The following is a 10,871-nucleotide window of genomic DNA, read 5'->3' as shown; positions in this document are numbered from 1 at the left end:
CAGGGAGCCCCGGATGGCCGGGGTGGGCTCCCCTCCCTCCTCAGCCCCCCATGCAGCCCTCAGCCCCTGCAGTAAGGCTTCCCCAGAGCTCCTGGCCCCCTGGGCTGGCCCCTTGGCCCCATGGGCTACCCCAGCCTGTCCCTGTCCCCGTCCCTGTCCCCATCCCTGCCATCCGGGACCCCCAGGCACCCCTCGCCCTGCCCCAAGCCCTGGGGCAGCCCTGGGGCGGGAGCGGGTGGGTGCCAGCGCCGGGGCCATGCAGGCCAGGGAAGGACGAGGTCTCTGCTCCCAGGCCAGCCCTGGGGGCTGCGGGACCCTCCTCTGCGGTGGTCCCGTGGGGACGGGCACAGCTCCAGCACCAGGAGCTGGACCCCCCGCCTGCCGCAGCGCGTCCCAGGGGCTGGGATGGGGACAGGGCCGAGGCAGCCAGGAGGTGCGGGGCTCCGGGGCTCCAGCGCCGCGGTCCTGCCCCAAACCCGCTGCAGCCTCTGCATCAGCCCCCGGCGCTGCAGCCTGGCGCTGGAGATGGGGTGGGCTCCCGCACCCCCAGCCGGGGTCCCGCACCTCCAACCTGGCTCCCGCACCCCCAGCCGGGGTCCCGCACCCCCATCACGGCTCCCGCACCCCGAGCCGGGGTTCCGCACACCCAGCCGGGGTCCCGCACCTCCAACCTGGCTCCCCACACCCACAACCTGACTCCCGCACCCCCAGCCGGGCTCCCGCACCCCCAGCCGGGGTCCCGCACCCCCATCCCGGCTCCCGCACCCCCAGCCGGGGTCCCCTCCGGCCAGGGCGGCCCCGGGGGGGCGCGGGGCGATGCCGAGGGGCGCAGGGGGCCGCGCTCCCCCGGGACCCCCGGGCCGGGCCGGGCCGAGGAAGGAAGCGGCGGGCGGGGGCCGGGCGCGGCGGGGGAAGTTTCTCCGCGGGACCGCCCGGGGCGGCGGGAGGAGGCGGCCGCAGACTTCCTCCTCCTCCTCCTCCTCCTCCATCTCCATCCTCCTCCTCCCGCCGCTGCCGCTGCTCCGGCCCCGCTCCCGCCGCCCGGAGCCGCCGCGCCATGCCCCGGGGTGAGTGCGGGGCCGGGGCCGGGGCCGGGGCCGGGGCCGGGGGGGGCTCGGCTGGGCGGGGGCCGGGTCCCGCTGCCGGGACGGGGGCAGCCGGCGGCCCCCAGAGAGGGATGGGGGTCCCGATCCCGGGGTCCCGATCCCGGGGTCCCTGCCGGTACCGCGTCCGGGTCGGGGCGGCGGGAGGAGCCGCCCGCCGGGGCCAGGGTGGGGGCGCCGGCACCGGGACCCGCCCGGAGCGGGGCGGGGGCTGAGGGGTCCGGGGATAACGGGGCTACCGGAGGGCCGGGCTGCCGGGGGTCGGGGCTGCCGGGGGCCGGGGCTGCCGGGGGCGCTGGCCCTGGCCCCAGCCGCCCAGCGGAGCGCGGGGAGCGGCCCGGGGAGCGGAGCTCCGGGCGGGAGCGGGGCCGGCAGCCGCCGGGACGGAGCGGGGGCAGAACCGGCCCGGCCCGGCCCGAGCCCCTCCGCGGGGCCCCCGCACCCCCTGCGCCCGCTGCTCCCACCGCCACTGCTCCCGCTGCACCCACAGGCGCTGCTCCCGCTGCGCCCGCTGCTCCCACCGCCACTGCTCCCGCTGCACCCACAGGCGCTGCTCCCCCTGCGCCCACTGCTCCCACCGCCACTGCACCCACTGCACCCACTGCTCCCACCGCCCTGGCAGCGCCCTGACCCTGCACACGCTGCCCCGGGCGCTGCCCCTGCCATGCAGCGGTCACGCTGCCCGCACTGCACACGCTGTACCGCCTGCACGGGCTGCGCTGCACGCCAGAGGGCACTGCACTGCCCGCACACTGCATCCGCTGCCCACGGCACTGCCTGCTGCGCTGCACCCACTGCACCCGCTGCCCGCTGCGCTGCCCACTGCAACACCCAGCGCGTGCGCTGCAGGGTTCTGCACCGTGCACTGCGCCCGCTGAAAGGTGCAACACTGCACGCTGAGGGGCACTGCACGCACACGCTGCATGTGCTGCACCGCACGTCATTGCGGACGCTGCACCCACTGCAACACCCGTGCACAGCACCGCACTGCACGCACCTTGCAACACGCCCGTTACAACACAGGCCGAACGTCACGTGCGCACTGCAACGCTCATTGCAACACTGCATGCGCTGCAACGCACACGTCACTTGCATGTGCCATCACACGCTGCAACACAGGGCGCAACACTGCAACAGACGTGCTGCGACGCGTGTTCTGCAGGCACGACACAGCCACCACGGTGCACGCTGCAGCCCTGGCGCTGCCGTGCCCGGTGCACACGGCGGTGCACACCGCAGCGCTCCCGCTGCCATGCGCTCACAGGCTGCAGCGTGCTGGGAGGCGCGGGGGTGGCGCGGTGCAGCAGGGGAGCGTGGCCGGCTCTGCTGTGTGACAGGGCTGGCCCCGGGGCGGGTGGCGGGCTGTGGCGGGCGCTCGGTGCTGGGCCGCCCCAGGCCCCCCGGCCGGGCGGGTGGTGACTCTGTGCCACAGCCCCGTGACTTTCCTTTTGTCAAACCCGCCTGGGCTTGGGGTCACCTCTGGGGAGGCTTCGGGGAGCCCTGTCCCCCCCTCCCCTGCTTTCCCCTCCCCCCCCTTCCCCTCCTGGCATGGGGCCTTGGGGGGTTGTGCTGGGGGCTGGGGGGGCCGCGCTGCGCCATCAGTCAAACACCAGCTCTCGATTTGGCTTGCGCCGCCTCTCGGGGCTGTCCTGCTGCCGGCTCGCTGCAGAACAGGGGCACCTGTGGGTCCCCGAGTGCCTGGGGGAGACGTCTGCCCCGGGAGGGGCACGGTGTGGCCGTGGGTCCCTGGGTGGGTGCGTGGGCTGGGGTCCCGCTGGGCTCACTCCTCTTTTCTTGGTGGAAGGAGAAGCTGCCAAAGTGCCGGTGTGGCCCATGGGGACATCATCCAGCCCCCACCGCCGGCACTGGGCTGAGGCGGGTGTTTTGGCTGGGGTGGGCAGCGGGGCTGGCGCTGGGACCGAGGGGCACGGGTGGCCAGGGGCATCCGCGGGCGCGGGGGTATTGCCAGTGATGCCAGGAGTCGCCCGAGGCCGGCACAGCTCCTGCCACAGTGTAGGTGTGGTGGGTGCCCTGCGTGGGCGCGGGGTCACGCATCCTGCGCCCAGAGCTTTGGTTTGACTGTAGCATCGAGAGGTGCCAAACTGGCCCGGTGCTGGCGTGCTCGGCGCTATGGCTCGTCTGCGCCTCCGCTGTTGGCGTGAGCGGTGCTGAGCTGTTTTCTCACCCCAAGGCCGTGGAGCATAGCCTGGCCTGGCTGGCCCCATCCTTCCACCCACCATCCCTCCATCCACCCACCATCCCTCCACCCACCGCCCCTCTCTCCATCCCTCCCTCCGTCCCAGGATCCCCCCCGGTGCAGGCAACCCTGTCGGACCGGGAGCAGCCCTGGCTGCCGTCCCACCGCTGGGCCGGGGCGGGGGTTTGCTGGCCAGGGCTGGCCCCGGCTCAGGGGCTGCTCGTGCAGCATCACCCTGCCGGGGTCTGGAGCTGGCTCCGGCCCCCGGCGCTGCCGGCTTTGGCAGCGCCTCGAGCAGGAGGCCGAGGTAGGGAGCAGCCGTGGCCGTGCCGAGGGGCAGAGCAAGACCCGGCGGCAGAGCTCACCGGCCCGGGAGGGAAATAAAATGAGGAAATTAGTCACAACAAGCCTGCAGCTGGAAAATGAGGAAAATCAAAATCCTTTGACTCAGCATGGAAGTTATTTTAGCTGCGACGGCAGGGCCCCGAGGCAGAGCCGGGAGTACCGGTGGCAGTGCACCTCAGGGCACGTCCTGCGGAGTGGGGACCCCGTCTCGGCCGCGCCAGCACCGGGTCCCCGCCGCGGCCGTGGCAGAAACCGCCCCCTCCCCACTCCCGTGGAAGCGCGGGGCCGGCGCGCTCAGCCCCACGCGGTTCTTGCTCCGTATTTATAGATTTTATTAGTTTCCTCCTTCTGCCTGCTGAGCCGGCGGCAGTGCTGGGGGGGCCACACTGTGCTGCTCTCCCCGACAGAGCAAGAGAGATCATGGCTGCTGACCCCCAGCCCCACAGCCCCGGGTCGGTCCGGGCTAGTCCGTCTGTCTGGGACGGGCACGCTGCCCGGCCCACGAGCGCAGGCAGCGACGTGCTGGCTGCTGGCTCTGCTCGCTGCTGGCACCACGCAGGGTGCCTGGTGTGGGGTGCCTGCGGTGGGGAGTGGGGTGCAGGGCGCACGGTGTGGGGCGCACGGTGTGGGGCGCAGTGTGGGCGCAGCGTGGGCTGCACGGTGCGCGACGCGGCGGCAGTTGTGCACGGGGCGCCGCGCAGGGTTTGTGGTGCAGGGTGTGGGGCGCAGAGCGCAGGGCGCACCGCGTGTGGTGCACGGTACGTGGGGTGGGGTGCGGGGCGCACGGGGCGCAGCCCGCGCGGCACGCTTGGGTTGGGTTTGGTCAGGTTGGGTCAGGTTTGGGTGCCGCGGGGCCGGGGCCGGCCAGGCCGGCAGCGGGAAGGGAGCCCGCAGGGGCGGCTGCTCCGCTCCCCTGGCGGAAAAACCCAGCAGGGGGATGCCCCGGCTGCGAGCGATGGCGAGCGGGTTTTGCTTCCCTTTTCTGCTGAAGAAGAGATGAGTCGCTTTTCCCGTCCCGGAGAGTGGCAATGAGGGGGGAGGTCGTGGTGCATCACCCACAGCCCTGCTCGCGCCCTCTCCCCAGCACCCCAAATGCCGGCTGAGCACCCTGGCGGCACGGAGGGTGGCTGGGGTCCCGCTGGGGTGGGGGGTGCTGAGTCCCAGGGCTGGTTGCCATGCAGACCCCATCGTGCTCTGACTCTTCCTCTTCCTCCGCCGGTTCCCTTCCGGCGGGGCCAGGGCGCAGGGCTGGGAAGGGGCAGGCGCCTGCGGTGCCCCACGGGTGCTGTGCCCCACAGGCGCCGTGACCCACACGGGCTGTGCCCCGTGGCCCCACCAGGCCGCCTGCGCCCCGGCACCTCGGGGGGGCCAGAAAGGGTTAAAGGTGCTGCAGGCCGCCAACTTCCCAGGAGAACAGAGCTGGCCTTGTGCAGGCAGGGCGCTGGCAGCAGGCAGGGCAGGGCAGGGCAGGCAGGCGGCAAACCAGGGCCTGGGCTGCGCTCGCCCTGTGTCCCCAGGCGCCGCAGGGCAGTGGCCGGGCTGTCCGGGGGCCGTGGGCTGCAGGACCCTCGGGTGCTCCGGCATCGGGATGCTACGGGGACCATGGTCGACCTCCGGCCTCCGACCGCAGGGATGCCGCTGTGCAGCCCCCAGCTCCGTCCTGGCCCCCGTTCGGCACGGCACCCACCTCCCCTCCTGTCATCTTGCGGCAGGGGGCAGCGAGGGCTGGGGGCCCAGAGCCCCACGGCTGCGGGGCCGGGACACGGGTGGTCCCCACAACACCCCTCATCCTCCCCGGGCAGCCGAGGGGGGTTGGGGCTTTGGCAGGGGCTGTGGGGACCGGACGGGAGCGCGACCCGAGGGGCAGAGCCCCGGGGGCTGCGGCTGGAAGCGTTGGCGTGGCAGAGGGGCAGCTCAGAGGGGAGCCGGAGCCGAAGCCCTCCTGCCACCCACCTCCCCCTCCCTGGCACCCAGAGCGGGGCCTGGGGCTTTGGCTGCTGTGGGGGCTCCTATCTGCACTAAGCCCCCTCCTCGGCGAGCAGTTCGCCCTGTGCATGCAGGCAGCACAGCCATGCCTGTGGGTCCCCTCGTCGTGCCACTGGCCCTGGCCCCGCACCCAGAGCCGGCAGTGCCAGCGATGGCGAGAGCAAAAACGGTCCTGCACGAGCACCCGGATCCCACCGTGGCTCCTCCACGGGCAGCGTGTGCGCCCGGATTCACTGCTTGCTGGTGGCAAGCCTCGGGCCACGCTGGGGTTTCACGGCCCTGGGTCATGGAGAAGTGGCCCCCTGCCCGCTGCCCACTGCTCACTGCCTGCTGCCGCCTCCTCCTTTCCTCCATTTCCCCGTAGCAGCGATGCTGTCATAGGCACGAGCGTTTCCACTTGTGCCCCGTCCCCTTCCTTAGCAGCTCCGCTGACTCAGCCCGGGCCTTTCCTGGGACGGGTGCCCGCTGGGTGCCAGCTCACCCCGGGGTGTCCGCGGCCCCACGGCCGGTTTGGGAGCGCAGGGTTTGAGCTCGGCGTGACGGGTGCGCGTCGTGTCCCGCCGTGGGGCTGTGGCTGGTGCTCGGGGGCCGCCCCGCACCCTGAGGGCTGGGGAGCTGCAGGCAGGGGGGCACCGCTCCATCCCCGTGCCCCGGGAGAGCCGCCCCTTGCACCCCGCTTCTGGCCGCAGCGGCTTCCCCGCACCCCCAGCCACGGCCGGCTCCTGCCCCTCCGTTCTGCTGCCAACATTGTCCTCGGGCTCCGCCGGCGCTTCCCGCCCATGGCCTTCCCCCGGGGATTTATAGAGAGCGATGGGCTCTGGCCGCGTCTCCCCCGGCCGCTCCGCCGATGGGGTGTCCCCGGGACCCCGGCGCTCCCTGGGGTGCCCCAGCAGCCTCTCGGGGCAGCAAGCTGCCCCCACGCCCCCCTGACCTGGGGCCCGGGGCTGCTGCAGGACCCTTCTCCCTCCCACCTCAGCTGGGTGACCCTGGCTGGCACCCGGGACCCCCTGCCCCAGCCCGGGGGATCCCCCGGTGTCACCCCACCAGCCAGCCGGTCCTGGCAGCCGGGGGCCCCCAGCCTGCGGGGCAGCGGGGACCCTCCACCGAGCCCCGCCATGTGCTGCGGGATGGCTGCCCAGCGCACAAATAGCCACGGGGACCTTGGGGTACCCGCGGGCACTGGGGACACCAGGGACCTGGGGGTGCCAGGGGTCTGCGTGCCTCGTTGGAGGCTCATGGGGCACCCTTGGGCGCCGCGATGCCTCGAGGTGGCTCCTGCTCGGGCTGCTGCCCCTCGCCCCCTCCAGGCCTCTCCACCTCCTTGCCCTCCCCATCTACCACATCCCGCACCCCCGGCTGGGTCCCCCCCAGTGACGTCCCTGCAGCGGGGACGCTGCACCCGCCGGCTGCACCTCCTGCACCCCTGGGTTTGGGTGGTTTTAAACCCGCCGCACGCCTCCCCCGCCCGGCTGAGCCCGGTGCCGCTCAGCACACCTCCCGCCCTGCCCCACGGGGTCCCCGGGGACCCCGCTGCTCCCCAGGGCCCGCGGGGGGGACGCTTTTGCAAAGAAAAACAAAGGCTGGGATTTAGAAATAACCTTTTGGGTTATTTTTTCCCAAAGCAAAGCCCAGTTTGGGTTTATTTTGGCCGGGGAGTGGCTGGCTCCGGCTCCCGGCAACCCAGCGCCTGCTGGCCTTGGGCTGGGGAAGAGAAGAGAATTTAAATCTGAGATACGAACCAAAATGGATTTCCAGGAAAATTCTTATTTTTGCCATCTCTTCTTCAACCTGATCTCATCAGAAAAGGAAAAAAAATCTGCGGCAGCGGGTGGGGGCCGAAGCGCTGGGGTCTCCCTGGGGGTTCGCTCCCCAGTGCTGCCTGCTCCCTGGCGTCCCCGCGGCCCCTCCTCGGCGCGGTACGGTGACGGCGCGGGGCAGCGGGGTGGCAGTGACAGCCCCCGTGGAGGGTGCCTGTCCCTGGAGATGGCCCCGCGCAGCCCGCGTCCCGTCGCCCCGATCCAGTTCCTTCTCCCACTGTCCTGCTCCTGCTCCCCTTGCTCCTGCTCCCATCGCCCTGCTCCCAGCGCCCTGATCCTGCTCCCACCCCTCTGCCCCTTCTTCCACCGCCCCGGCCTCGTGCCACGGCTCCAAGCCCTGCAGACCCCGGTGTGGGTCCCGCTGCCTGCTGCTGCCTGCCTGCACCGTTGCCGAGCCCCCCAGGCCCTGGGGTACGGCGGCCGGTGTGGCCTGGTGCGAGGAAACCCTCTGGGCTGCGCTTGTGACCAAAGCGGGGAGAAAATCGAAGCTGAAGGCCGGGTGTTTATTTGTGACCCGCCCGGGATCCCACGCTGCGCAAGCAGCCCCAGCGCGGCGGGCAGGTGCTGCCTGCAGGGACGGGGGGGCTGCCTGCGACGGCCCCGCTGTTCCCCGGTGCTGCGGCCCCGCTCACGGGTTGAAGACCTGGGGATCCCCCCCTGCCGTGGAAGCGCTTTTGCAGTGGGGAAACTGAGGCATGGCACTGTGGGGTGGCTTCAGCAGCGTTTGGGCCAGGCCCCCGTCTTGTCCTGCCTGTACCCAGGGGTGCAGGCAGGGAGCCAGGCAGGGCGGGGGTCACGGCGCACCCGGCCTCGCCGCGGGCAGGAAGCCGGGTGTCAGGGCGGGAAGAGGAAGAGCGACTTCCCCATCCGAGGGGACAGGGTCCGGCCGGCGGGGGCTCGGGGCGGGGGGCACGGCCCCTTCGCCCTTCCCCAGCCCCGCAGCCCGGGGGGCTCTGGGGATGGGGGTCCCCCCCAGCCCGGGGCTCTGGGCCCATGCGGCATCCCCAGCCCCTCCGCCCCAGCTCCCTCCCCGGCGCTGCAGCAGGTGAAGCCGTGCGAGCCACTGCCCCGGCCGGGATAACCCTCCCGCCGTGATCAATCCTGTCGGGCAGCCGCTGCACCGATGGCCAGATCCCAGGGGTGGGCACCCTCCCGCCCTGGCACTGTGTGGTGACCCCACGCCTCGGCTGGGCTGGGCTCGGCAGCGCCCGGCTCCAGCCGGTGGCAGGAAGGGGAGCAGGATGCGGCCCTTAATGGCAATTGCAGAGGGAACCTGAGGAAGGCAAACAGGGAAACGCGCACCGGGCTCAGGGATAAACACAGCTGCCGGAGCGGACGTCAGCCCCGAGGGGCCGCGCCAGCGGCCACTCTCCGGCCCAGCCTCTGCCCCACTGGGGCTGGCATCAGCCCCGCTTGGTGTGTGCAGCACCGGGCACCAGGGCTGGGGCGCACGGCGGCGGCCCACACGCTCCCGCAGCCCCAGTCTGCCCCTGGCTGCGTGCCCTGCTGCCCTCCATCCTGTACCGGGCTGGAGGCACGGCACAGCATGGCGTGGCATGGCATGGCATGGCACGGGGTGCTGCAGCAGCCTGGCTGTCCTGGGAGCACCATCCTGGGGACGACGCGGTCCCCGCACGTGCCAGCCACGGTGGCACATGTGTTTTCTCTGGGTCAGGGGATGCAGTTCCCCGTCGGGGGGTCTCTGGGCTGCTGCGTACCACAGGGGCTGCCGGGGGGGACGTGCCTGGCCGGGAAGCTCACCCGGGCCGTGGGATGGAGGGTGAACTGAGTGTGACCTGCCCCTCTGCACCCTCTGCCCTCAGGGTGTCTGAGTGGGGGGACCACGGGGACCGCAGCCCCAGCGTGTCCCCCTCCCCTGACCCTCTCCCCTCCCCGCAGGCTGCTGAAGGGGGACGCAAGGGACGCCGAGCCGCGGGGATGCAGAGCATCAAGTGCGTGGTGGTGGGCGACGGGGCGGTGGGGAAGACCTGCCTGCTCATCTGCTACACCACCAACGCCTTCCCCAAGGAGTACATCCCCACCGTCTTCGACAACTACAGCGCCCAGAACACGGTGGATGGCAGGACTATTAACTTAAACCTGTGGGACACGGCCGGCCAGGAGGAGTACGACCGCCTCCGGACGCTTTCCTACCCCCAGACCAACGTCTTCATCATCTGCTTCTCCATCGCCAGCCCGCCCTCCTACGAGAACGTCAAGCACAAGTGGTACCCAGAGGTGTGCCACCACTGCCCCAGCGTGCCCATCCTCCTCGTCGGCACCAAGAAGGATCTGAGAAACAATCCCGAGACCATGAAGCGGCTCAAGGAGCAGAACCAGGCGCCCATCACCACCCAGCAAGGCATCAGCCTCTCCAAGCAGATCCGCGCCGTCAAGTACCTGGAGTGCTCGGCGCTCAACCAGGAGGGCATCAAGGATGTCTTCACCGAGGCGGTGAGGGCCGTGCTCAACCCCGTCCCGGCCAAGCCCAAGAAGCCCTGCGTCCTCTTGTGACGGGGCTGCCGGCGACCAGCGAGAGACGATCCTGCCCCTGCCCCGGCCCCGCCGCCCCCCAAGACACTGCCCGGCGCCGCCAGAGCCCCCTGCCCGCCCCGGCGCCTGCCCGAGCTTCGCTGCCCCCCTGGGGACGGCGGGACCGGGGCCGCCAGCCCGAAGCCACCAGCTTTAATAATACAGACCTCGTTTGCACTAACTGGCCGTCCGCCCTGGGGGCAGCGGGGCTCCCCCAGCCCCGCGGGACCCCCCCCGGCCCTGGCTGTCAGCGTTCACTTTTGGGTGACGCCTCTCCGGTCCTGGCACAAAGCAACACTTCCTGAGAAGGGGATGCCCGGGGTGGCCGAACCCGCCCTCAGCACCCCAGAGGGACCTGCCACCCCCACCCCGAGCACCCCACAGGGACCTGCCACCCCCAGCCCCTGCCCCAGCGGGGCTGCGGGGGGTGCGGAGGCCCTCAGCCCCTCTGTGCCAGCCCCGGCGCTTGGCCACCTCTGAGCATCCCCCTGCCCCGGCGCTGGCACGGCCCTGTCCTGCTGCGGGGTCGTGGCGGATGCGCCGGGGGTCTCCTGGGTGGGTGTTTGGGATGAGCCCAGCCCGGCGCAGCATCGCTGGCTCCCCAGGGCCAGCGCTGGGGAAGTTCAGCCCCAGTGAGAGCGGAGCCGGTGCTGCCAGCGGGCTCTGCCGGAGGAGCGTGTTCCCACGCCGGCTAGTGCCGGGGCTCCGCAGGGCAGTGGGGCTCGCCTGTAACCAGCCACTCCCCGAGCTGCTGCTTCTTAAATAAAGAGACCTGCCCAGGCTCCCCGTCTCCTGTGCTCTCCCGTGCGTGCCAGCCTTCCCCGGGCACGGGGACACTCCTGCAGCCACCCCGGCCCCGAGCTGGGCCAGGACCCCTCGCCCTGCCAGGGC

The 10,871-nt window shown here is 72.1% G+C and overlaps 2 protein-coding genes across 3 annotated transcripts in view; one reads left to right on the top strand and one right to left on the bottom strand.

Annotated features, from left to right (window-relative positions):
- The first annotated feature begins 947 nt into the window (after window positions 1-947).
- Window positions 948-10,762, top strand: RHOG (ras homolog family member G). Its single transcript, XM_087759390.1, has 2 exons — window positions 948-1,067; window positions 9,348-10,762. Exon 2 carries the CDS (start codon window positions 9,387-9,389, stop codon window positions 9,960-9,962), a length of 576 nt encoding a protein of 191 aa, XP_087615516.1. The 5' UTR covers window positions 948-1,067; window positions 9,348-9,386; the 3' UTR covers window positions 9,963-10,762.
- PGAP2 (post-GPI attachment to proteins 2) overlaps window positions 1,546-10,871 on the bottom strand; it is a 31,269-nt gene continuing 21,943 nt past the window's right edge. For both annotated transcript variants that reach the window (XM_087759386.1, XM_087759385.1), the window contains exon 5: window positions 1,546-7,332. In XM_087759386.1, the coding sequence (XP_087615512.1) occupies window positions 7,219-7,332 (114 nt within the window). In that variant the 3' untranslated portion in view covers window positions 1,546-7,218. The remainder of the gene's footprint in view (window positions 7,333-10,871) is intronic.

Source organism: Nipponia nippon, unplaced genomic scaffold (assembly GCF_047370975.1).
Source record: "Nipponia nippon isolate SJK-2023a ecotype South Korea unplaced genomic scaffold, ASM4737097v1 scaffold_2, whole genome shotgun sequence".
NCBI lineage: Eukaryota > Metazoa > Chordata > Aves > Pelecaniformes > Threskiornithidae > Nipponia > Nipponia nippon.
This window is presented reverse-complemented; position numbering and strand designations above follow the sequence as displayed.

Coding starts and splice junctions, on each gene's coding strand:
- RHOG (XM_087759390.1), top strand. CDS start 9,387: ATGCAGAGCATCAAGTGCGTGGTGGTGGGCGACGGGGCGGTGGGGAAG.